Source organism: Molothrus aeneus, chromosome 5 (genome assembly GCF_037042795.1).
Source record: "Molothrus aeneus isolate 106 chromosome 5, BPBGC_Maene_1.0, whole genome shotgun sequence".
Taxonomy (NCBI): Eukaryota; Metazoa; Chordata; class Aves; order Passeriformes; family Icteridae; genus Molothrus; species Molothrus aeneus.
The window spans coordinates 25100484-25127235 of record NC_089650.1 but is presented as its reverse complement, the minus strand read 5'-3'; the positions used below and the strand labels follow the sequence as shown (position 1 = coordinate 25127235).

The 26752-nt window shown below is 40.4% G+C and overlaps 1 protein-coding gene and 1 non-coding gene across 2 annotated transcripts; one reads left to right on the top strand and one right to left on the bottom strand.

Annotated features, from left to right (window-relative positions):
- Window positions 1–164: 164 nt before the first annotated feature.
- Window positions 165–16552, bottom strand: LTA4H (leukotriene A4 hydrolase). The gene is made up of 19 exons (XM_066549688.1): window positions 16360–16552; window positions 15212–15342; window positions 12937–13057; window positions 12404–12472; window positions 10525–10629; window positions 8180–8232; window positions 7465–7537; window positions 7016–7156; window positions 6770–6793; window positions 5829–5899; window positions 5605–5716; window positions 4625–4769; window positions 4444–4547; window positions 4013–4083; window positions 3730–3784; window positions 2810–2905; window positions 2220–2302; window positions 1403–1507; window positions 165–1104 (listed from the first exon to the last, which is right to left on the bottom strand). Exons 1-19 carry the CDS (start codon window positions 16504–16506, stop codon window positions 984–986), a joined length of 1827 nt encoding a protein of 608 aa, XP_066405785.1. The 5' UTR covers window positions 16507–16552; the 3' UTR covers window positions 165–983.
- Window positions 16553–16766: 214 nt separating this feature from the next.
- On the top strand, window positions 16767–16838 carry TRNAD-GUC (transfer RNA aspartic acid (anticodon GUC)). Its single transcript has one exon. It is a non-coding gene; the product is annotated as a tRNA-Asp (tRNA).
- The last annotated feature ends 9914 nt before the right edge of the window (window positions 16839–26752 follow it).

Genomic DNA, 26752 nt, shown 5'->3' with positions numbered 1-26752 from the left:
AATAATAAGTTTTGAAAATAAATAGTGGGTTGAAAAAAACATTTTGGCCTTCATTGTCCTCTTGGACTCATAATAAAAATTTCTCCCACAACAAAGAATAAATAAAACAAAACTATTAAATCAAAACTTTTTGTACAGATCAATACACAGACAAGACAGACAAGTATGGAATGAAAAGATTTATTTTTTATTCTTTAGGTACTTGAAGTTTCAACCACTGTGCTATGGAAAAGAATGCTGTGCACAAAGAGCCATACCATCCACCAATTAATTTTCCAAGTTCTTCAATTCTGTCACTGACAAATGACCACATCTCAGAACAGTTTTTGTGTATTCTAAAAATTGCCTGTAATCAAAACATTCTCTCAATTCCAGAGATGTTGCAATTTTGCTGCTTTAGTTGGAAATGCAAAATAGAAAGTATAAGAGAATGGACTGCAAGCAACCTTGCCCCTGATGAATTACAGCAGTGCTAATTATCAAAGAGGAGGAACTGCCTTGCCCTTAATGGGATACGGCTGTGTCCAATGAGGATGGGTGTTATAAAAGAGTAGGTTAGTTGGTCAAGGGGGAGAGGCAGAGAGAGATAGAAAAGGGAGAGGTTTTTTTTGTTTTGTTTTGTTTTTTTTTTTTTTTTTGGGGGGGGGGGGGTGTTTGGTTTTTGTTTTTTTGTTGGTTTTTGGCTGTTTTTTTTTTGTTTGTTTGTTTTTTCTGGCCCTGCTGTGAGGGGCTGCTGATGGGGCCTGCTGTAGTCAAGAGTCTGCAAGGGAAGCCTGCAGTCAGAGTCTGGGAGTAGTTGGAGTCTGCTGGCAGTGCTATCTACTGCAACAGTACTGAACTTGATTTGGAAAATTAATTTTAAGTTACAGAAGTACCAAAGCAGCAGAGCATTTTATGGTATAATCAAGCACGCATATCAACAGTTTGGGCAATCAGTCTCTTCTTTCAGCAACACAAAAATCTCAAAGAAATAAGTACACTTGTCACTGGTCCTGCTTCAAGTCTTTGCCCACAAGCATTGAAGTGACAGGGTGCATAGAGGCCCTATGCTCCAGAAATGTCTTGACAGCCAGATCCCGACTCTTGTCAAAACCATAAAGGTCCCTGTAAAAAAAGGAGTGGGGGGAGGCACCATTACAAAAATCCAGGAAAATAATACAACAGGGATTTTCCTAAGGTTTTACTTTTCCCTCAAAAGCCTTGCCTTAATGTGCATCCTGGCACTAAGCTCTTTTCTCTGCAAAAAAATGTCAGCAAGTGGAAAGCGCCTCTGAAGATAATCTTGTTCACAGTATACAGAGAATTCTGTGTTATGCCACTTCAACAATTTCAAGCATTATTCATTCCATTATACTAGAAATGTCAACAGCATGAGCTCCTGTGATTGGGAGATTACTTTTACCTGAACAATGGTCGAGTAAACTTCATCCTGCCCTGATCTGTTGCCATTTTTAGAGCCAGAGGAATAGCTGCTTCCCACTTGGACCTGATACAGAGGCGCAGCCATCTGGGGGTGGAAGAAAAAGGTTGCACTTATAATTTCACTTGTGGTAATGTGGTGGTTGGTTATCTAATGATTCTGTTCCCATAAATGCTTTGAGCACTGCTGTGTCATCATGGGAATGAGATTCTAGCTCAACATCAAATATTTAGTGTTTGACTAGCACATTACATACATCAGCTTTTTTGTACAACAGGAAAAGATTGCAGCCAAGTTCCTCCAAAATGGATGATTATTTTCTGCAGCTATGTATTTTTTATATTACAATAGTGTCCAGTTGCATCACTCAGAACTGAATTGTACAGCACTTGTTCCATTTGTCCAATGGATAAAACAACCAACCAACCAAATGAAATTGAAACCAGCTATTATTTTGCTTTAAAAGGAAATTGATCATGTTACAAGAAGTAGAAACCATACAAAATGTTTAACCTTTGTTATCAGGTCATCAGGTTCCTTTGCTAGCATGCCAGATTAAAATAAAGAACAGCTTATCTGCTGTCCACTGAGTTCTTCTACTAGAAGACTGTATTTGCCCAATTCATGAATAACAGGATACCAAGCATGGTGCCTGCACATGCATTTACAAAACCACAACAACAAAACCCCAAACCCAAACCCTGTCCCAGTTCTCTAAACCAGGATGTCTTAGGTGAAGCAGGACAACTTGTTTTATGAAAACATTTAATATTTTAGAAGTGCCCATACTAGAACAAACCTGAATCTTATTTCAGAGTTGTTTATAGCATTGAAGTTATATACTTCCTGCATGCGTTGGACATGTGACAATGGAAGAGGTGCCTGAAAAAGAAATTGCACAGTCAGAATAAGCCAGAGGAAGACTTCAAGCCAGACATTTCAATAATAAACAGAGTAATTCAGGATGATTGGTGCTACAAAGAAACTCAAGTCCTACCACGATAAATATTTTATTTGTTCCTTTTATCTTTCCAATGTATGGAAAGGGGCAAGGAATAAATATTAGCTAATTCCCACATTCTGTACTTTTGAAACATTCAAGACAAAGTATTTTTGTTCAATTTTATTTATAGCTTATTTGCTATAACATTTGATACAGACCAATTCAAACACCTCATGGTTTTGGTTTTAGCTTTCAATCCAAAACACTTTGTGTGCCTTTCAGTAGCTGAAGAGCCAGACATAATAAGAGAGGCAAGGCTGAAGTTTTCAATAACTATGCATGGTGAGAGCAGATTAATTTAGCAAAACCTAAAAGAAAAAGAGTAGCTTAATTTCAAAGTCTGCTCTTGTGATACCAGAATCAAGTCATCCCAGGTGTGCATTTACCTCCAGAAGCAACAGTGCCAGGAACTCAATTAACTGATGAGATGACATTTCCTTCAGGTCTGCTGAGCTGAATGAGCCCAAATCACTTTCTTTTGCCTAAAAGAGAACAGGTACTTAATTTTTAATAGGTATTTCAAAACACAATCAGGTGTAATTTTCTGTTTTCATATCCACACTGTTGTGCCATTTCACTTAAAGATACTGATTTGTATCTGTGCAATAAGGAGAAGCGAGGGACTTCAGCTGCTCTCTGATGTTTATATTCTTCACTTATTTCTCTTCACTGATCTTTTTATCCCCACTGTCCTTCTGTTAGTTAAGTGAAAAATCAAATACTTTTTTATAAAAAGTAACATTCAGAAAAAGAAAGTTAAAAGATAGGATGCAAGTACAGTGAAAAGCTACAGAGGTAACAAAAGCAGGGTATGCTGAATTCTCTATTAGTTGTATGACTTTTATGCTTCAAACTAGGAGACAATTATGTGGTATTAATTAATATACTTTATGTACCAGTTTTTGATGGGAAATACATACTAACTCCAGTATACCATAGAGGAACAACTGCTAATACAATATAATCAGTAATGTAGAGGTATCCTGGCATTTGTTTTTAAATCAAGCCATAATATCAAGGTTTAAAGAGTATTTTCCATTTGGTTACTACATATGTATTACAAGAAGTTGGCTCTGTGCCTTGTTAAAATATGGACTGCACTTCACAGACAGAAGTCACAGCTAATCCCCTGACTCTACATTGAACATCTAGTCTAGGGAAATGCAAAATCCCTGGCAGCCATACTGTGACTATAAATACACACACTCTCAACAAATGAGATTTTAGAAGAGAATGGCTCACTTTGTATAACAAAAAATACTAGCTTTTCAAAATAGAGACACTTCAGCATTCTTTAACCACTCACTTGGATCCATCTTTGGCTCAAGGCAATGCAAGCATTTGATAGTGTCGTATCATACCTGTCAAATATTAAAAACAAAGGTTCACATAATGAAATAACCACAGAATAAAAGACTGAAAACATTAACAGTGACTATTTTTACTGCTATATACACTTACATAGTACTAGGGCATTTTCCAATAAAACATAAGATTTTCACCCTGTTTACAAACTGCTTCATGACTTTTAGGAAAATCCCATGCAATCTGGAGAAGGAAAAGATGAACTACAGAAGAGTGCAGCTTACGTAGGCTTCACTGGTGGCATTCCTGGAGCATGAAACCACGAGTTCCAGTCAACTTTATCAAGAATATCTACCTACAAAGCAACACAAAACCTTATTAAATTTTAAATCTGATTTTAGGGTTTTTTTTGAGTGTGAGTTTTAAAATGAAATCTAGTTTCAATCTTTTTATTTGTTTTGATAACACTCCTCCAATTACCCAAAGAATCCTACACAGATTACTTCAAAACAAAGCATTCCCCTCTACAAAAAGAAAAAAAAAATAAAAGGCATCTTAATGCAAACCCACCTTCACAAGGTCCCAGATTATCATATTAAGTTCTTGAAATAAAGAAAAGAAATATAAAGAACTGGTGTTTAAATAAGTTCTGACCTAAGTGTGAATTTCACATAATTAAGAGATTTCAAGCAATCAGTTTTAAATATTACCCAACCTTATCCTTGAAGTAGGAGTACAAAAACTTCTTCCAATCCTCTGTTATGATGCTCTTATAAGCAAACGTCTGAACATAAGCCTTCAAGAAGCCAATGAAGACATCTAACAAAAAAGAAAACGTTTTAGTGTTTGAAATTAAGGCGGAAAACAAAAACATATAAAATATGACTAATGCTTACCTGGGCCTCCAAGGAGCTGTTCAAGGTAAAAAAGTAAAGCAAAGCCTTTCTCATATGGCACAGATGAATAGGCAACATCAGGATCTACTTCATCCAGATTAATGACGAGGTTAGTTACAGGATTTTTATCTCCAAGAGTATTTATCTGTGTCAAAGACACAAGAACACATATCAATCTAGGAAAACTGGCACTCCTGCAGATCTCTACTAATTGTATTTATAAAGGTATAAATCATCTAAAACTGAGACAGCTTCATTTCAAAGCATTCTCCTTCTTTTTCCAAAGTTCTGAATCTTAACAAACCTTAAATTACTAAAATTTAGAATCAACCACCCTGTGCTTCAGTTGTCTCAAAGCAGTTAATTACTATCATGTCTGTCATAACCATGAGCACCTATTAGTCTGGCTATATTTATCCCCTTATTAACCAACTATTTGAACTACTTTGATTTGAACTATCATTAAGCCTTTGAATTTAAAACCTCTGTTGACAGAAGGAGAAGTGCCAGCAAAACTTCAGCTCTGGATATGGGTAGAACAAATTTCAGGCTGCTCAGGGAACTAGTAAGATATCACAGACTAGAAATCTGAAAACTGAAAGCAAAACACAAAACTAAACAACTCTCTTAGACAGTAAGAAATCAGTTGTTTGCATGAGGCACTGGAAATTCTGATGGTCATGGGCTGCAGATAATTTTGATAAACATTCAGCTGCTTAGCAGTATGCAAACAGGTAATACTGCAATTTAGTCACACCCAGAACAACCAGAAGAGGCTGGAAAGATGTTTATCCTTACAAAAAAGCTTAAAACAATTCAAAAAGCTTTATCTAATCTGAGTATATGAAGCTATTCCCTTGGGTAGCAATCAAACACCTTGGAATCAAAGTTGTTCATCCTCTAATAAGAAAGCATTAGGAAAGCTGAGAAGAAAAATTTTATTTGTGGGAAACACGTATGATGACTTGAAAAGTATTTACCGTGTTCTGCAGTTCTCGCCAACCTCCGAGGGCCTGAAAGTGCCTGAACTGCTCACCAAACAACCGGCCACCGATCCTGCGCTCCAGGTACACAGTATGACCCTCATTCAGCCTGCAAAGACACTGATGAACTTAGCACTGGTAGGATGGTAAAATCAATTTAACTAGTCTCTTTACAGATTAAATTTAAAATATGATTTGCATTGCATTGAAATCATACCCACCAAAAATGCTCCCATGTTTTGTTGGTTACCAAGTTTCCTGTCCAGCTATGAGAGATTTCATGCGCAATAACCTAAAACACAAAACCAGATCCACCATTTTAGACTCCTCTGGGAAAAAAACATCAGATCCCAATAGAAAGAACAAAATGTTGATGGGATCTCATTTGCTATGTTATGTTCACAAAGTCAGTTAGCATTCACAGTTCTATAGACCTATCCATATGAATTTTAAGCAGAGGACCAATGCTACCCTAGCTGACAGAAACAATTTTCAACATCCAGCCTGCAAGCCATAGAGCCATACTGATCAACAGCTTGGTGTAGGTAAGTTGTTCATGAAATCACATTTCAGAATACAGAATACCAAGTGATGGACTAGTATTGCTTTCTCACCTAAGCAACTTCTGCAGTGGGAAAGCTAATGATGCATGATACATTAAAAAGTATCCATGTCAAATATTTCAGTATTCTTTGTTTAAGACAATCTTTTTTTTAAGTTTACCAGTACATCAGTCTAGTAAAAAGACAGGCAATAAAATTGCATTCAGAGTATTCAACTTTGCAGAAAAAAAAAGACACAGAGGAAGAAGTTATCGCCTAACGATTTTGATGAGGCCAATTCAGTTGAGATTTTTAAACATATCTGTACATAGATGTTGTGGCTTAACGGGGCAGGAAAAGAGTTATGGAGCAGCTAACCTCAGTTAGCCCCCTGTGTATACAGGCTCTCATGACACTTCCATCTGTTGGTTATACAAAATAGATACTTTACAGAGTTTACTGAAAATTAACACTCACTTTTGTAAGAGTTCGTGACTTAGTGCCTTAACTTTTAATTTCCCCAATGAAAAGAGATCAAGTTTTCAGGTATTTATTATAAAGGAATTCAGATACATCTTCAAGTTGTGTTCTACTTGAAGAGGTGAATATTTTTGACTTACGTTTGATAGAGATCGATCACCTGCCTAAAAAGAAGAGGGAAAGACAAGTTAGTTGTTAGGTTTAAGTCAGCCTCAAAATAGATCACTTCATGCAATTTCTTGTATGATCCCTAACTCCAAAGGAGGCAGGAACATTTACAGGTCTTTCTAGGAAGAAGACTAATCCAATTTGTGCATTAATATCCATCTCCTAATTGACAATGCAAGCCCTGAGGAAGAGGTGACTTTTATCGCTGCTGTACTCACCAGTAGTGTTGGAGTTACAAAAGTAAGACAAGGATTCTCCATACCACCATAAGGAAAAGAAGGTGGTAAGACTAATAAATCATACTGTCCCCACACATAAGGTCCTGCCAAATCTTCTGCTGTTTTCAGCATAGCTTCAGCCTGAAAAAAGAACTCACATTAGATGATTTTTGACTACAAACACTGAACAAATAATAAGCTATTGATCCCATTTTTCATTCTCTTTCACCTTGACAAGTCCCACATGTAAAACAAGTATGGGACTGTATCAATATGTATTTTCAGTACTAGGTTTGTACTGCAATAGAATAATAGCATTTTGTGGGATGGGAGGAAGAGAAAGGAGAATTAAAGATGACCAAAACAGTGAACTGTAGTCTGTTTCTTTTCCAATACTATGTGAAATAGTTATCTTACAACACTGTTTTTCGTTGTAGTTAATTACTCACCTCAGAAAATTCATAGGCTGATTTATCCACTAGTTCCTTTTCAGCCCACACCAGTGTCCTTGGGCCAATCTTTCTGTTGAAAGTAAAAAAAGTACGAACCAGAAGTAATTCTATGGGAAACTAATACAGACAGCATATGTGTAACTGTGCTCTTGAGTAACCCACATTGCAGAGGAAACTCATTAGAGAATCTTTGTCTGCTTTTTCTCTCCATTGCTGAAGCAAAGGCTTAGAAAACAAAACAAACAACACGCCTGCATTATTCAGCACAAAGGAACAGGAAAACCACTTACGGATTTTTAAACACTATCAAGCCCTAATATAAAAACATTATTGTGGCCTAGATTAACATAACCTTTTGCCAATGAGAAATGAGGCTGAAGCAATACTTTTCTGCCTTTGACAGAAAAGGTTTATCTGTTAACAGACAAGGCTTATCTGTTAACTAGGAAAAAGCATCTAGTCCCTGTGCTAAATTTTAACCACTAAGGGCTTTTTCAGGTCCCAACTCTTTATGCTGTTTCTCTAATTTACAGCACAAGTAAAAAAATTATCCAAGAGCAAATCAACATACGTGCACTTTGATACAAATAAACAGGTTAACTGAATCTATAAGACCCTTTAAGTTTAGAAATAAGACCAAGAAACAATTTTTAAAAAAGCTCAAAAATTTATTGTGGTTATTAATATTTATACATAGTACAGATTCACTCACCTACTTTCTAAGGCTCCAACCACTAAAGCAAACAAGTAGCAAGGTATGGGAACCTAGTGGAGAACATAGGAAAAATAAAGAAATCTTATTTGTAATGTCAGTTATCAGACATCAGAAGAAGAACAAAAGTATATAAATAAAGAAGTTTTCCTCCAGAGTTTCCTGCCTTAAAGGCAGGCACTGTCTTTTCAAAAACATTGTTCTTTCTTCCTGAATGATACTCCTTTATCTACAGGATGTACTTGCTTCATAGGTGTTTCAGGCAAAACCCACAAAACTGTAAGTATCATCTCTGTTTGAAAAAATCTGCATACAAAATTCCTGCTGGTTTGGATTCTCTTCAAAAGCAAGTCAGTTTTCCATATTCATTTCCGTTCCATTACATTTTATGGAAGGAGAAGTTAAGAGATACTGCTCAGATAAAGGGCAGTTTTATCACACAGAAGGATGCAAGAAGAGCTTTAATGAAGTAAACAAGAATATTTATGGATATAAATACATTAAAGACAAAAGATTCAGGAAAAAAATCAAAATGTATATATTTGATTTCCATGTTTGGAATTAAAAAAACTCTAAATATTTTTTATTTCAATGAAAAAACTCCTAACTGAAGTATCTTTATAGAGAACTGCTTTCTCCAGGTGCTCTGGAAAGAAAAGAGGATCATACAGCCACCCCTGTAAAAGTTTCACTTCATCTGAATTTAAACAATGTTAAATAAGTAAGACTTTAAATCATAATTAGCTGGAGACACAATTTCAGAAAATTTTATTCTACTATAATCCACAAACCATTTAAATATTGCTTATCAAAATACCCATATCATCATCTGTGTTTAATTTTACCTATTAACCCACAGAACATATTATTGAAAAGAACAAAGTCCCTTGACTTATGTTATAGATGAGTTAAGAAAAAACTATTAGTACACCTCCACATTTTGACGTCCAACTTACTAATTTGACATTTTGAAATTCAAATGTCAATGACTGTTGGGTTGTAAACCTGTTTTTACAGAGGTTGCTCTCCACTATTCTTCTTTCCAGCCTGGCTATGCAGGAGCAGAGAAAGTAGTTTTAGGTAAGGCTCAGCACACATACATATCCAAGAGCTTGATGCATTTGCCTTTTTCATCTGAGGAAACAGACACCTCTTCTAACAAATCACTGTCAGCATCAGGCGATGTGTGTGTCCTTTTTCATGTCTTCTTTCATTTATGTATTTTGTGCTTAATGTGGGTTTTTTTTAAGAAAAGCAAGTTTTTTAAAAAAAAAAGTAATGGTTTCTGTATCAGAAAGTGTAGCATAATTTCAATTACACTAAATGTTATTTCTTGTATAGGTCTATCATGCTTATCAACAGTGTATTCCTAGATAACATTCATCTCTGGATTACACAAACACAGAAGTCTTCTGTACTCGACTGAGAGTGGCAAATGTTTTGGCTCCACAGAGAGGGCAGGGCACTGTCTACTGATGAGCTCACAGATAAGGGAACTCTTTTTTTCCCCTCTCTCAGGTTTCATGCAGCAGCCAAATCAAACCCAACAGCTGCTGCAGCTCAGAGTACTCTGACCCCCTCCTCTTCTCCAGTCACATCATACCATTCCTCCTTGCAGTTATTCAGTGTCAACAGCCCAGATCTTATGTTAATTTTATCTGCTTGTCCAGCAAAATGAACTGGGCTTACCAGAAGAGCTCATAAACACCAGAACCGTAACCCAAAAAACTGTGAGACAAAAATGCCAGAAAAGTAAATCATGACTGCTGCTTTATGAGCAGTGGAATTGTTAGACTAGCTGCACCATTTACTAAAACTTCCAGAGAACAGTAATCTTTGATTGGCTGGAGATGCTTTCTTTCCATAGAAACCAAAGTTTTCACATTCAAAAAATTTTTTTTTAAATTTGTTGTTAGAATTTGCCTAACTTCAAGCTAAAATTTGGTTCTGATGCTGAATTTCACTGCTTAGATCTTGGTGAGCTTAAAATTTGCAGGGTCTGTTTTCCAAAACTTCCTCACATATTATTTGCATCTGCACTATTTTCTAAAAATCAGTACAGACAGAAAGGGCTGTGATAGAACTAGTTTTGAGTATTGAAACATTTTCAAAAGTTGAATTTGGCTTTTCTGGGAATGCCAAAAAAGACCAGTAAACAGCACCAGCACTTACTGGTTGTCTTCTCAGAGCTGGAGTTCCATAAGGCCTCCCATTTCTGGAGTGGCAAAAACCCATGTGAGTCACATGATTTATCCATGAGCTCAAAACCATACCTGAGGCACCTGTGAGCTGCACAGGTCAGCAGTAAGACCTCGTGCAGCCCTTTCCCAGCATGGAGCACTTACGTTCTGGCTGAAGCGGTAAACCTTGTGCGCGCTGTCCTCCGGGTCGGGCGCCTCCCCGTCGCGGTTGGCGCTCATCAGAGCCACCAGCTCCTTCGGGACGGAAATCTGAAAGGGCACCCAAGCATATTGCTCCAGATTGCAAGGCAAGATGTATTCTATTACCATCTGTATGGCAGTTGTCTTTTGTCAAGTGGGCAGTTTGCCTTATCTCTCTCTCTGAGTGACCACAATCACTCCTCCCTCGGGAGGGGACACCTGCTGATAACAGACTATTGGATGTCACTGCATGACTGATAAGAGCTATAACACCCCATTGTGAGATGCTCCGCCCAGAGGGAGGAGCCAAGCATTGCTACCCAGATATAATCCAGAGGTTCTGAGACACCAGCACGGCTTCTCCACTGGATTTCCCAGAGGAACAGCAGCTGCCTTTTCTTCCACTGGATCTTCGGAGGAAGAATACATCCTTCTCTACAGATTCCCCTTGCTCCAACAGAACCACCCCTGACACTTCAGGAGGAATGCAGCCACATTTCCAATTGGACTGCTATCAACACCCTGACCCACAGGGTGTCAGGTTGGGTTCTGACTCTGTCAGTGTTGTTCTAGTGTACTGCATTGTTTATTTTATCCTTTATTTTTTTTCCTTTCCCTATTAAAGAAGTGTTATTTCCTGCTCCCATATTTTTTTGCCTGAGAGCCCCTTAATTTAAAATTTATAGCAATTCGGAGGGGTGGGGAGGGTTTGCATTCTCCATTTCAGGGGGGCTCCTGCCTTCCTTAGCAGACTCCTGTCAAGGCAGGAGACCAAGGCACATAAACAATGCAGCTGGCACTCAGCTTTACACTCCACACTACAAGCAGCTGATAGCAAAGAGCAGCCCAGATCTGTTCTGTTGTTAGGTCATCTCTGTCAAGTAGAATACAAGGCATATGGAAAATGTTATCATGAAGACAGGCAATATTGAATTAATCAGAGGAGTACCTCCAACAGAAGTTAAAAGGCTCATTTGCTTCAGACAACTGAATTGTAATGTCACAGTGCACATCTATCCTCCTTTTTGCTTCCTTAAAACTGTTTACACCAGGACTGTCAGAGACACATTTTATGAAAAATCCTTTCCTTAGGATTTTTTCTTATGAGAAGCTGAGAGGCCTCAGAAACAAAATGTAAGCAATGATTATCTGCTGCTGTGGAACACAACAGGTGCATCTTTGATTGGTCTCATGTGGTTGTTTTTAATTAATGGCCAATCACAGTCCAACTGTCTTGGACTGTCTTGGTCAGTCACAAGATTTTATTATCATTCCATTCTTTTTCTATTCCTTGCAAGCCTTCTGATGAAATCCTTTCTTCTATTCTTTTAGTAGAGTTTTAATATAATATATATCATAAAATAATAAATCAAGCCTTCTGAAACATGGAGTCAACATTCTTGTCTCTTCGCTCTTCCTGGGACCCCTGTGAACACCACCACACAGGACTGCAAATATCCCCTAGCTATAAAGCAGAATATATTACTTAAGGCATACATGAGAGCCTTTTCAAATGTTTTTTACTTCACAGCACTCTTTGCTGTCTTACTGCCAGCTTTTCCTGTTTTTAGAGCATCTTTCTTTCTTACTACTGCATTTTTACTACCTTTTGCAAATAGATACATAACAATGAAAAAAGAATTGACATATACAAAAAGGAAATGGTAAAGTTAGAGAACTGCCACAGGGAAGATGAGCTCTTTCCTCTCATATTAAGGTGAAGGTCAATATTCTGGTTTTATATCAGGCCACATGCTGGCAGCTACCAAAAACCCTGCCCAATATAAATTCACCCATTGTAGCAGTTGTCTTGAGTTAAGACACATGACTTAGGTTCATCTACCTCTGCATAGTAGGTTAGTTTCACAGCAGGCGTGTCTTGGCATGGAAAAATAGCTCTGCAGTGGATAGCCTAGAGAGGGAGAAAGGAAAAGAAGATAAAACAAAAGTGTCCTTCTAATGCAGAGGACTAGAAATAAATCAATTAATACACTATAGCGCAAGTCCATACAGCTCCTCCAGAGAATTCATTATCTATGATCCAGTACTTCTATCACTTAGAGCTTACAGGCCTCTGTAAAAGGAATAATACTAGGTAAGGCAGATCAATAGACACAAGTATTGGTTGTAAAGAACCATTTGTTCTTTAACAAGGATACTGGAGTGGGTAAAGCAGTCCCAGAATTACCAAACTGTAAACATATAATAAAATCTTAACAACATCCTGACTTTAAGTGTTTTCATTTAGGACCTTTGACACACAGCTAGGAGTTACAGGCTACTTCTCTTCCCTTTTCTAGCCTTTCTCTCCAGTTCTTTAGAAACCAAGGGAAATTACAGTGGTATGTCAAGAAGTTTGGAAAAAATGAACTCAACCTGGCACTGGCTGAAGAGAAATGGGTGTTTCTTTCCAGAAGTTTGCTCTGGAGTAAACCACTGGAGAGCTGAAGACTGTGGAGAGCTTTCAAAAGAAATTTCAACAATTGCTTCTTGTCCCCTGTATAATAAAGAACACAGTCAGACTGTTTTGACACAAATCCTGATCACACTGAAATTCCTCTGCAAAGATGTCTGAAAAACAGGTCTGCAGCACCATCTCAAAAGCATTAAAAATGAGAACAAGTATCATATTAAAAAGCAATAATTCCCATTCAATTATGGTATTAAAAATGGCTAGCTGATTTCATTTTTTTACATCCCAAGGCACTTTTATTATTGTCTTTATGAACCAGAAACTTTTCCTCTTCAAGGAGAGCACAAACCTTTTCTTTAAACTATTTGGGCCAGCTACATGTATATAGTTTTGTCACAGCTAAGTAACCTTGTACATCTAAGTGTAAAAACCCCTCTGCAATACACAAAGAAAAAAGTGCAAAACCCTGCATAAGAAGATATATGATTTAATAACATAGAAAAAGTATCCTGTACATAAAAAAATTTAGACTTTTGTGTCTGACATTAATGTTCTTTAAGTATTATCCTTAAGAAGAAAATAACACCCTGAAAATTATCAGAAATTACAGAATCAATTCCTATGAACAGCAGGGGTTAACAAGAAAAAGAAATAGTTTCAGATTTTATTCAGGGTTTCAGAACTGGTGTCAGGTAAAAACTAACAGTTATGTGTAAGACAGGTATCAGTTTGCTAATGAGAGAACACACACCAACCTGACACTTTCATACTCTTATTTATTAAAAATGTATCTTAACCATCACTGACGCCCAAAGTACATGGAAGTACTTGCTTCTGTTCTCAGAAAGTTCCAGATTATACATGCAACTCTTGGAATAAACAATCCAGCCATAAATCAGAACAAACTTCAGCTAATCAGAGGAGCTGCACACTAGATAAGCTGACTAGGTATACTAATCTGGTTAATAACCAGTATTCCAAAGTACATATTAGACAAGAAAAGAGAAAATAACTGGCATTACCATAAGGCACTTTGCTTTCTGAACAATCAGACTTCCAGTTGTAACTCTCACCCTTTCCTATTGCTGTTTTATTGATAGTTACATGGGGGACTACGTCTCACACTAGATTGTGAATTCCTATGGTCACACCTCACACCTCCCTCTTTTTTTTTCTTACCAGGAAATTTAGCACTTTAAAAAAAAAAAAAAAAGAGGCAGCTGAAAGTCAAATAAAAGAAACAGGCCTATATTTCTGATGTGGCCTGTTTGCTCAAGTACTTAATTTTCAATTATTTCAAGTACTTAATGTTCAATTTCATAAGAGACCAGAAGTGTTTCTCCAGAAGGGACAACTATTTAATGACATTTCTTTCTCTTCCTCATTATTTGTATTTCTTAACTGCACTAATTCACAGTACAACATTAAAAAGAAAAAAAACTTGGAAACCAGACTAAACTGAAAGAGTTTTTAGAAGTAGCAACGAGTCATAAAAACCACACAATAATAAGTAAGAAGCAACTTGATATTCAAGTGTATTCAAACAAAGGAACTTCCTTATACAATCACAGCTTTCAGTTTTGGCACCATAGAGGACTGAGATACCACCGAGTTACAACATACAAAGCAAACTGCCAAAAAACATATTGTAATTTGGCAACAGCTTTTTAATTCATGCACCTTAAGAGGTAGACCACGGTTAGTTCACTCTCCATCATGCTGCCAAAACTCAAGTTCCAGCTTTCAGGGACTTGGACTTAGCATAGCCAACAAAATAAAACTTTGATTATTTGAAAACATGCTCCTATCTAATCATAGTGGTAACCTGAGGTTCTACAGAAATGCAGAACCAGCCCTTGCATAAAAGGAGATCCAACAGGGGCTGCTGCTCCTTGTGCTCCACACTGTAACAATTCTGAACCAGGCCGTTAAAGCAGAAACAGTATTACTGATGAGAAGCACTGGGAAAATTGTGATACATTTCACATCATTTTGCTACTCAGTTTAGTAATTTTGGACGTGATATAAGGTCTGGGGACAGGTACAAGCACTCCCGAAGTTTTGACTAATGAAATCCAAATATGACATTAATCTACAAGATCATACCAAACGAATGCAATACCCTCATTCTAATTTATAAGTCTCTTTGCAAGCCTTACTCAGCAACCCTACAGGCAGACAAGCAGCTTATACAGTGCATTTTCAAAACCACCGAGAGGAGCAGGCAAAAGTATGTACCTTCTTAGTTCATTTGGAAACGTGATTTCTAGAGGGGTCCCCTTGAAACTGTGCTTTTCTCCAAAAGCAAATTGTGCATCCTGTCCATTTAAAGTCACTTTAAATACCCGTACGTCTTTTGTATCCAGGACCTGTGATAAAGAACATATTGCATACCAGTTAAATAGCGTAAAATAATAAATGCAGCACTATGAAATCTTAAACACAAGTCTCTGTGAAGGAAAAAGTATTTTCTAAGTAAAACCAGAAAAGCTAACTGTGTTGACCACCAGGAACCAGCATTTTAAGAGAGCAGCACTGAACTGGGAAAGCTGGAGAGAAAAAAGGAAGAAAACCAACTTCTGACCATAGAAGTGAGTTTATCAAGAAAAATACTCAGGTAACCACTCCACAGTACTGCTATGAAGTGAGGAGAACGGTATAAAAGCCCCTGCTAAGGCTTCAGTCCTGGAACACGCCACTGCAAATCCAGACCTTCATGCAATGGAAGGTGAATTAAATAGTGCAGCACTCATTTTTAGCACGAACGAGGCGTTACTCTTTATTGCTAATAGGACTGGCCTTTTTCCCTAAAAAAATAAGCGCCAGCCAGAAAAGAATTTTATGGAGTCAGCATGAGAAAAGCCCAGAACCCAGAAAGCCCAGAACTTCGAATATAATGTGAAGTTTAGGAGGTTCACATGCCTATATGCAGAGGTAACAGAGAAAGCAGCTGGCATAACGAAACACACAGGCGAAAAAGCCCTAAATGTAGATTTCCAGTGATTTATTCCCATCTTTTCGGCAGCATGCTCTTCGCCCCTTTAAAGGGAAGAGACAGCCTTGCCCTTCCCTTGCGCACCGCGCCGGCTCTCGGGGGCTAAGCGGGAACCGGGGGCTGCGAGGCGCTGTCAGCCTCCAGCCGAGCAGCAGCCAGGGGCGGCGGGTCCGGGGAGGGCCAAGCGGCGGCAGGGAAGGAAGGAAGGAAGGGAAGGACCGGGGCGACGGCCGAGGGAAGGACGGGGGAGAGGGAAGGACGGGGGAGAGGGAAGGACGGGGGAGAGGGAAGGACGGGGGAGAGGGAAGGCGGCACCGGCACGGGCTCCGGGCTCGCCCCTCACGGTCCGCGGGTCCCCTCGCGCCCCCCGCCCCCCCTCCCCCGCCGTTACCAGGCAGCGCAGCGCCTCGCGCTCCGCGCGCACGGTGAGGGCGGCCGTGCCCCGCAGCACCCGCGCGCCGAAGTCCGCGCGGCAGCGCAGGTGGAGGTGCCGCGTGAGGCAGCACGCGGGGGACGCGAAGGAGCTCGGGTCCGCCATCGCTCGCGCACCGTCTGCCCGCCCTGCCGTGCCAGCCCGTGCAGCACAGAGCCCGCCGCGGAGAGGGGAGGGGAGGCTCCTGGGAGGTGTAGTGCCGCCCTCCCCGCGGAGAGGGCGGGGAAGAGGCGTGAGAACTACAAAACCCACAGTGCGTTACGAGAGAAGAGGGCGGACGAACCGAGCAGCGTGAGTAGCCCTCACCAGAATGCGAAAGAACAAATGGAATGTGAGCCCTACGGGAGGAATAACGAATGTACAGTTCCTCGTTAGTATAGTGGTAAGTATCCCCGCCTGTCACGCGGGAGACCGGGGTTCGATTCCCCGACGGGGAGGTACGAAATATTTTTTCTCTGGTTGCGTCTACTGTAAGGGCAAAATCATTTTGGGAAATAAAAGCTGTTCCCAGACAGCCTTAGTAAAAACGTTCCGACTCTGAAGCAGGGAGAACAGAGCAAAACTTATCCGGATCTGACTGACTATCTGCTCCAGGGATGAAGGAGTGGCAAAGTCTCACAAGATCAGCTGCAGAACTGAGTGCAGGCACAGGTAAAGTATTCTCATATTTTAATGGCTCAAACAGCTGAACAAAAGGGTTAAACCTTTCAGAAACATTCACCCTTTTTCTTAAACTGGAAAAAACCTAACTCAGCCTCCTCACCTGTGTCAGAAACAATGGGAAGGGGACCGGTCAAACAGGCACAGAAGGGGAAGGTGGAAGGCCAGAGGCCATGTCCCGGCTTGCAGTAACACAGCCTGGCATTTTTGTCCTTAAAGTGAGAACTTCAGCGATTGGAAAGCCCTGAGGCTTCACTGGATCCTGCCCAGAGCACACTTATATGCACCAGCTAAGAGTAGCTTGCAGAACAGCTGTGAGACTCCAGCATCCCGGCTTACCTTTACTTAGTATCACTGAAAATGCTTTGTTAGGCACCCCCTCTTTTTTAATCCTTTTGCCAGAAATTTATCTATCTATTTATAACACAGTTCAGCACAAAGGTACTAGGAGAAGTCTCCTCCCGTCTGTGGGAGGTTAGCAGATGCTGAGCAGTAAATATGATTGCTCAAATTTCTCTTTTTCCAAGTCAGGAAATAGCTCTATGGCCAATTGCACATAAAAGGAGTAAGGAACTAGGACCCAACGCAAAAGGCCAAGACACCCAGCTGTGAGGATGCATGTGTCTGGTGTTCAGAGCAGGAGGCTGGCGAGCCCTGCTCTGGCCCTGGCTTGGTGCATTCTGGCAGTTTCAGTAAAACTAATTTGATGCCCTGAACTGCACACTGAAAGCAGATAGTTCTGTACCATGAGCAACCTTGCATCAGCCACCCAACCAGCAGCAAGCACTCAAGGGAGAATATACACAAGAGAAATTTTCTCTGTGTAATAAGAGCTAAGAGGCAACTTGACAGAAAAGTTCAGAACAAAGGGCAATTACTCTTAACACAGCATTGCTGGAAACCATGGACATGTAATTTCAGATGCAGAATCTAACCCCTGTCACCCTCAGAAATTGGTTTCCACACTTTCAGCCCTAGTGTGGACAGCCATGGGAGCAGCACACCAAGAGCTGTGGGGAGCTGAGGGCACAGGAGGAATGCCAGGCTTGATGTACTGTGCAAGACCAAGAGATGATTTCTGTGTGGGCTCATAGCTGATGGCAGAGCCCATGGGCCCCTCAAGAGCATCCCACCACCCCAGCTGTCCCACCTGGATGTGAATCTGAGATGGCAATGTGAGGAGTACATGAAGAAGAGGGGATGTGAGCACCATCCACAGTGATACCCCGGAGCTTTGTATAAACTCCTAGACTACAGCTGCATGCCCAGACAAACTAGGGCAGGACTAGGAAGGAGTTTCAGTAGGTCTGTATTATAGAAGGGAGAAAAATAACCATAAAACTTTCCCTTTCGTGACTTCTGAATTTCCTGCCACACTTACTTCCCATTCTCAAAATCCACATATATATGTCATCAGAAAATCAAGGGAACTTAATTTGTTGAGTAGGAAGTTTATTTCAAAACAGAGGTCAGACCATAAAATAAAATAAGATGCAAGAACCATTTAGTTGTTCACGTGTGTTGGCATCCAGTCAGGCAATTTCAGCTGTCATAAAACAATAAGGGATAAGAAAAGCAATTAATTCAAAACAGAACTCTGCTGACAGTGTTTTTAGTCATAAAAAAAAAGTCTTGTAAGCAATTTCATACCTGCTTAGTTGTGGTTCTTGTTTTCAGATTTAGCTTTCACAGTGCTTAAGCCACTACCCAAGAGGCAAAGTTTTGCTGTAAACCCACAGCTTCTAAAGTCCCAGAAAGGCACTCTCATTGGTGCATGGGCAAAGGTGACAGGAAGAAGAACAAGGAGCTCAGGGCACTGAGCAGGGTTTTACAAGGTCAGCCTCTCCACCTGCAGGGTACTTTGTTCTCACGCAAGTCATCCAGGTCAGCTCAACCCTTCTCCTGTGCTACAAAATCGTTCCCCCACACCTGCACGCACGCTCTCCAGCTGGCAGCGTGGAGCCAGGACAGCTGGAATGCCAGCAAGCCCAGACACAGCTCCCCACAGGTTTCAGACCTTCCTGAGAATGTGAGTGCAGTTCAGGATGGCTTCCTCATGGGCTGTGTCCACAGGAGGCACAAGGTGAGGGATCCCTTGGATGGAAGACTTCTGCAGTTGTTTGCAGAAGCACAATTTGAACGAGCACTAGTGAAACCTGGAGGAGCAAACAATTCAGTATTGAGACTAGAATTCTTTCTCCAATGCCTCTTTAATTATCTACACACATCTTTAACCTTCATGTCTTTTGATGCTTCTAATCCTCCCACTTACTTGCCATCATGTAATCATACTTGTGATTTATCACCCTCAATTTATCCAAAGCTCATGGAGAGCCAGTATTATGGCTGGTCAGTGGCCAAACCAGCAAGACAAGAGCAAGTTGGAGAGCAAATAACCAGTTCCAGTCTTGCCAAATTCATAGGCTGGTAGCAAAACAACACTATAGGGAGGTGTGGGCTGGAATGTCAGCAAAAGCATGATAATGGCATCTTGCTAAAGCATCTGTTTGAAATGTGTTCAAGCCCTGGGGACTGTGTAATTTCTAGCATTTTGTCCTCTGAGGGTTGTATTCGTAGGTGTATTTACTAAGCACATTTTATGTATCCTTAACTCTGCCAAATATTTCAATTAACCTTTTTCAACGTGATTTTTTGAAAAGCAAAATATTGCTTGCAAATGTTAAAAGACCACTTTATGTCATTAGTAATGATGAAACAAAAACTTAGGAGAACTGAGTATCTTGGAAGTTTTATATTGGTGATTACTCTAAGGACAAGGAAAAGAAGATAGGACCCTTTCTCAAACTTAATGACTTATGTTAATTGCATATCACTTGGAAGTAAACTAATTGGTAAGTAGGGGGATAAGGAAGAACAGATCAGAAAAATGTCACTATAAATGCTCATCAAGGGGTAATAGTAGGAACAGACAATGACAAATTGTTTGCAAGCTTTCTTGCAGGTCAGGACATCCAATGTAAACTTGATGAACTGGCCATTTAGGAGGATATAAGCCCTTTACTTCACCTTGGTTCTTCTATAGAGACTCCCAGTGCTAAACCTTTTGGCCGCTAAGAGAAGAGGGGAATCTTGGCCCCTCAGAAGGTGCTGAAACACTTTGCAGCAGTAGCTGCTGCACAGGGTGAACCAGGGGATCATATAAATAAGATAAGCAATGTAAAAGAATTTAATCTTCATTGGAGAAGTTTCGGCTTGTCACCATTAGTATCCACAAACTGTTGGCCCCAAGAACCCCAATTTGCTCTGCAATCTTCTCTCTCCACTGAGGAGTCTGGCTCTGGCCAGCCCTGTGATGGTGCCAGCCTTGGATCATCTCCTGGGAAAAGAGCTGTGTGAGGATGACAGCTGGGCCATGGCTGTCCCCAGGCTCTGCTGCCATCCCTGCCCCCCTCACCATGTGCAGGTGCTGAGGTCTGTGCCCTTGCTGGTGGCAGCCTGGCCCCAGTGCCCGCAGTGCCCACTCCTGCAGCTCCCTGGCACACAAACAATCACAGAGCAGCATGTGGGGCTGTGAGCGCAGAATGCCACCAAGGATCTGGCACTTGAGTCCTCTCATTGAGAATTTCCAATGTCTTCACACAGGTCTGGGCATTCAGGTGCTGCATGTTCCTGCAGCTCCACTTGGGTCACTGGAACAATAACAATATAAACTGGATGGGATGCTGACCCATCTGTCAACAAAAATATACCCAGGCCACCATTAGGCATTCAATCCCAATGCATTGTGGTTTTATGGCTCCTCCAGACTACCCTGACATTTTTCCATTTTTTCATTTTCTTACAAGAAGGGTGCATTAGATGTCCAGTTTTTCTCCAGTAGCTCTTAACATCTTGAGCACTTAACACTTGAGCATAAGGATGAACAAGGAACTATTCTGTTTTGTACGTGAATGACCATTAATGGATCCAGTTTCCTGGGACATATAGATGGAAAATACTTTAAAGCAATATTTTAGTTGTAATTTATTCTCCATTTATTTATCTTTTACACTGCTTGAGAATGTCCATTCTATTTCTTTTATTTTTCCTGAGCAAGGCAGTTCCTCAGTGCTGTCTTCTTGGTAGAAGTGATCGAACACTACATAGAGTTCTATCTCTACCTGTCAGATGGTCTGTTAAATATAATTTCCATGTTTCTAGATATGCACGCAGATTATACCACCAGAAAAATTAGTCTCTGCTATTAGGCTGTGTTTTCTAGGATATGTTTAAGCTACTAGAGAGATCTGATGTGCAGATTCACACATATTATTTCAAAAGGAAAGCATCCAAAAATCACAATACTCATTTGATAACACTAACCTACAACTTTGAAAAACACTATTAAGTAACTAACTTAAAAATTGCTACATGAACTAACTACATTTATATTTCTACACAGTTATGACACAATTCCTTTTTACTACTTCAGGATCTTCAGTGTGTTTTCTTCTCCAGAGGAATGTATTTAACTGTGCATGGAGATCTGGCAGCCTCAGGATATCATCATGACTGGCTCAGGAAAGGATAATTCCTGCCCCAAACCCAAAAATCTAGATGATGCACAGTTAACTCTTCTGTTAATTTGATGCTAAATGTCTATTACGCTATTTTGCCTATTCAGGACTTTGCTTTGTCTCATATTTTTCTTTGCTAAATATTTTGAAATACCATGGATGACAGCACTTCCTCTTTCTGGTCAAGTTACTTGCATGTAGCAGCAGTGGGTTACAATATCCTTCTCTTTCTGAAAACCCCAGTGCATACAAAATTTTTTTATACAGACAGAATTGTGGTATATGAAGAAATCATATATATGTTTTTCTATAGCTGTTGCTATCTTCACAATCTTCTCAGTCATCAGTTTAAAAAACTTCTGCTTCTGGATGATTGAGTCCTTTCTGTTCCATGAGGAACCAAACAAACAAGCTCATACTAACTTTTAAGCATCCAAGATCTAACACTGAAACAAAAGAGATGGTATATAGGTTTCACACAAAGTATGCTCCCTTGAGTAGTTTGCAGATGTTCATCTTCATGCAGAATAAACTCAATGATCACAAAAAGGATGGTTTTTTTCTGTTGTTTAATATATAAAGTTTTCCAAGAGGAGATTTCATGCTTCTTTACTGAGGATTCAGCTTTGAGAGACCTTTAGTCTGGAGATGAATACAAACTGGCCTCTGGATAAATTTGGGATATTGTTTTAGAGTTGGAAGCATTGAAAGATAGTAATTGTTGATAATTTTATTACTTATTTTGCTAGTAGCTGGTACTGAGGTGTGTTTTGTTTTTAGTATGAGAAGAATATTGATAACACACTGATATTTTGGTTGTTGCTAAGTAATGTGTATCCTAAGTGTAGAACTTTTTTGTTTCTCATGCTCTGACAGCGAGCAGATGCCCCACAAGTATAAACCACAAGATAAGGAGGCTACACCTCTCAGCAGAAGCCACAACTTGACAATATAAGAGCAGTGAATGGCCTGCCTGCATGGACAGAGAGAAAAAATCCAGAAAGGTGTTAGAAGACCCCAGAACAAAAATTACAATTGGACTAAGAAAAGCATGTGATGAGCATAGGGGGACAGGGGCTTGTCTCTAAAAGCATCCAGCTCAAGCTGATCTGCTGTTATACTACTCTATGAAATTGTTTATTTTTATAAATTCTGATAGCTGAGACTCTCCCATGAGAAATCTAGGATCCAGCCCAAGGAGGAGGAAGTGTATCTGAGACTGGGGGCATGTGTGAGTGATGAGTTGAAAGAGACACCCAATGCTCATGGAACTGCTCACTGTCATGGGACTCCAGTCCCAGGAGTTACAATCTCAGTGATGTGTGCAGCTCCTGGAAAGGTGTGAGAGTGCTCAGGCAGTGCCTTCTCCTTTAACAGGAGTGCTATGGAATTGCACAGATCTGGTGCTGACTTTCACCAGCAGATGCACAAAAGGCATCCATCACCTCCTGCTCCTGCACCAGACCATGCAATCTGGTTGCAGTAACATTCAGCAACTGGGCTGCTCTTGAGCTCATTGTCAGGCCTACTTCAGTATCTTGGACTTCTCTAAATTACCTTTGATTTTTTTTGCCTTTGGATTGACTTCTTGGAACCTTTCTTTGGTTTTTCAGGGAAACGGTGCAAGTAATTATTTGGATATTTGTCCCTCATATCCATATTCAGAGCATGAAGGCAAACCAGAGCAAAAACACAAGCAGAAACAAAGAAATTGTGCAGAAAAATACTTCATTACTCAAAGACTTAATCAAAAAACATAAGTCTTACACATCTCAATTAGAGACATATTTATTCAAGAGTGGGAGCAGAGAAGAAATATGTACTAAACAGCAAAAGCTTCTATTACAATTTTGTATGAGAAGTTCAGTCATGTGCTTTTCTCTTTTCAGTTAGGGCAATAGTATCTCTGTAATTTTTGAGGTTGCAGAGGTGTTGCTTATTTCTTCTGCCTGGTTTACTGCAGTCACAACATCTGCAGCATTCTGCTGTTGCTGCAGCACCAACCAATGGAAATTTTTGCAAATCATTTGATATTATATTTCTGCCCCTTCTTATGTATAGACTTGGACTGTGAGCTGAAGACTACTCATTAGACCAAATTTATATTACCATTACCTTATGTAATGTTGTCAGTCTCTCCAAATTTCAAAAGCTCTGTATCAGATACATAAGAATTTAATATTTTTAAGCTTGAATTTCCCTCTGTGACTTTTCTGCTAGGTTTTGCCTGGCAACAGCACTGGCCTCAATTTGTAGAGTTACAGCTGAAAAAATGGAGTTATTCTATGCCAGTACTTAGCAAACTGCTTTTTCACAATAAGCAATGAAAGAAGTTTGATCAAACAATATTATAGAGGAGAAGAAAGAAAAAAAAAAAAGAAAGGAAGCAAAAGAATTATCAAAAGAATCAAAGACAAACGCTTTCTCCAAAATCACTGAATGATAATGGGAATCTTTATGACTCCTCACTGAAGCACTGTAAGGGTGTGAACAGCAGCTGCTTGTTCACAGTTTGCTGTCTTCCATTTCTCAAACCCAGGCAAGCCTTTCCTTATCCTCATTTCAGTTGCTGTCAATAAGTACCACTGTTTACTCTGCATGAGCTGCTCCCTGCAATGCTCTTCATTTGTTGTCTCTGCTTTTTCTTTGCTCCGGATGTCTCAGCTCCTTTGCAGAAATACCCACAAAGCCCCCAGTGTTCTGGCCATAAAGTGAAGTGTCCCTAAATAGATGTACTAGTAGACTTCCCCCTTTGTCTGTATGTGGGTGCCCCAAGTCTGAGAACAACTGGAGACCCTTACCACAGGCACAGCCAGCTGTTCACAACAGAGGAAGTAATTTCCATACTTCTTGCATAGCTATTTTTTGCCATGGTTATTTCACAAGGCAAAAATGTCTTCCAATTTCTTCCACAATTTATTGCATAACATGGAATATAATATATGAACTGATTAAATGTGCTATTTAGGTGGAAGTCTCTCCCCTAAAAGCCTATAAAATATCCCATAGATCTAGGTTTCCACACACATGGTGCTCTCAGTGGAGGCATTGATCTACTCTTTTTGGCCCACTGTGCATAACCTCGGCCATGTGACATTGCACGCCTGCAGCCCTTTCTGTGCACAGAGAGCTCCAGACCTGGGAAGCAGGACTTTCTTGGGAAAGGCCTCAGACCAAGAGGAAAGGTCCTGTGCAGGTTTCCTTCAGGGCCATGAATTGCAGACCTTTCCACTTCTCCCCCTTTCTGCTGAAATAGGTGGGGGATATCCCCAGCACAAGGCAAAACCTTGGGGCTGCATCCTTACTCCCTAAGTTCAGATAACCAGGGGTGAATTTTTCACTTTATTCATCACATGACCTCAAGGAAAGTCTTTGCTGAGTTGTCCAAGGCCACCTTCAGCAGAGACAAAGGTTCAAGAGAGCCCAGGAGGCCAGAGCTGAAAAGTCTGCCTGAACAAGCATTGCACTGAGATACAGGCAGTCCCTCAGGCATGTCGAGAAATACTTCCTGTAACTGTTGGGATTCCCAGAGGGGTGGGATCCTCTCATCCTGAACACACACCAGGGTGCTTGGGCAAACACTGTGCAGCCTGGACTGGAGAAATAGCATAGGTAGCTCTCTTTGGCAGAAGCTGAAGTAATTTTGGCTCAAATCTCATTAAGGGGAAATAAAAAGTCTGAAAGGCTTCGGCAGAAGACATGTTTAAATACATTTATTTTGCAAGAGCCTGACCTCTGCAGGTTTCTGGCTGAAGTCCCAGGGAGCACATTTAGCTGTCTGGGATCTGTTTTCAGGCACTCACTGGTGGCCAAGGAGGCTGCATCCCCTTTGTAGTTCTGGGAATAGTATTTGCCAGGATCAGTGGTGAGACCTTCCTTCAGCCATGCCTTCTGTAAGCCAGGAGAGCCAACACTCAGGGATGAAGGATTTGTCATTTTGTGAGGAACATAGGAACCCAGCTTCCAGACTGACACCTTTCACCCTCTTGCCCCCCATTAGCCAGGGCTGGGCTGTAAGGAGCACTGTGCAAGGCTGATGGGATAACCCAGCCACTTTCCAAGGAGCCCATGGACCCACTGAGTCTTGGCCATCCTCACCAACATGGTTCTGCGAAGCAGTGCAGACAGACCACATGTGGTCGGGTGCAGGTATAGCAGCTTAAATCTTCCCAACATTCCTTCTGTCTTTGTGCTGTACTTTCACAAAGTACAGCATAAAGCCTTCTCAACATCACTCCACTCACAGAATATGAAAAGCACCATTTCTACCAGGAATCAATAGATTTCTCTTTTCAGTTATGGAGTATTTCTTTATTTTTTTTAACTTTTGTTTCCTGTCTGATTGCCCTCATTAACTTACCAGCATCTCGTGGCAGCAAATTTTACACCAGTGTATGGGCTGCCAGAAGGAGGCTAAAAGTGTGCCAAGCACCTCAAAGAAATGAAAAAACAAGTGAGGACAGATGTGCTGGGCAGTCTCTCTTTCCACTAGGGCAGTAGTGGAACATGTGGAAAGGAAAGGAAAGGAAAGGAAAGGAAAGGAAAGGAAAGGAAAGGAAAGGAAAGGAAAGGAAAGGAAAGGAAAGGAAAGGAAAGGAAAGGAAAGGAAAGGAAAGGAAAGGAAAGGAAAGGAAAGGAAAGGAAAGGAAAGGAAAGGAAAGGAAAGGAAAGGAAATCCTGTGTATAACCTTTCACACCGCCCAACGTCTCTCTCAAAATTTGTTAGCAGTAAGCAGCTACACCCGGTTTTGACTTGTGCTTGCATGTAATGCATAACTGCACCACATTCATATCCCCAGCCGACAGCAAACCTCAAGCCATGGGATGAATCCCCATGCACACAAAGAGATGCTGGAAGTTAAGTCACCCTTTGGGGACTGGTGCCCACTGACAGGTAATATTTTTCAGCCATCAGTCCAGCTCATGGGAATGGCAGTGCTTCCCCTTCTTCCACTGCCAGTATCCAGGGGAATTCCCCCCGCCCCCCAAGTTTTCCTCCAGTTGATCTTTGGAGTACCCTTGAGTGTCTGAGACAGTCCAATGAAGAAAGTATTTGTCCAGTTTTGCTTTTAAATAAATACTTCCCACCAAGCCCTAAAAGGGAGGAAGCAGTATTGCCAGAAAAATACACAAAATTATGCAAGAGCCTGAGCAGAACATATTTACTTTTTTGC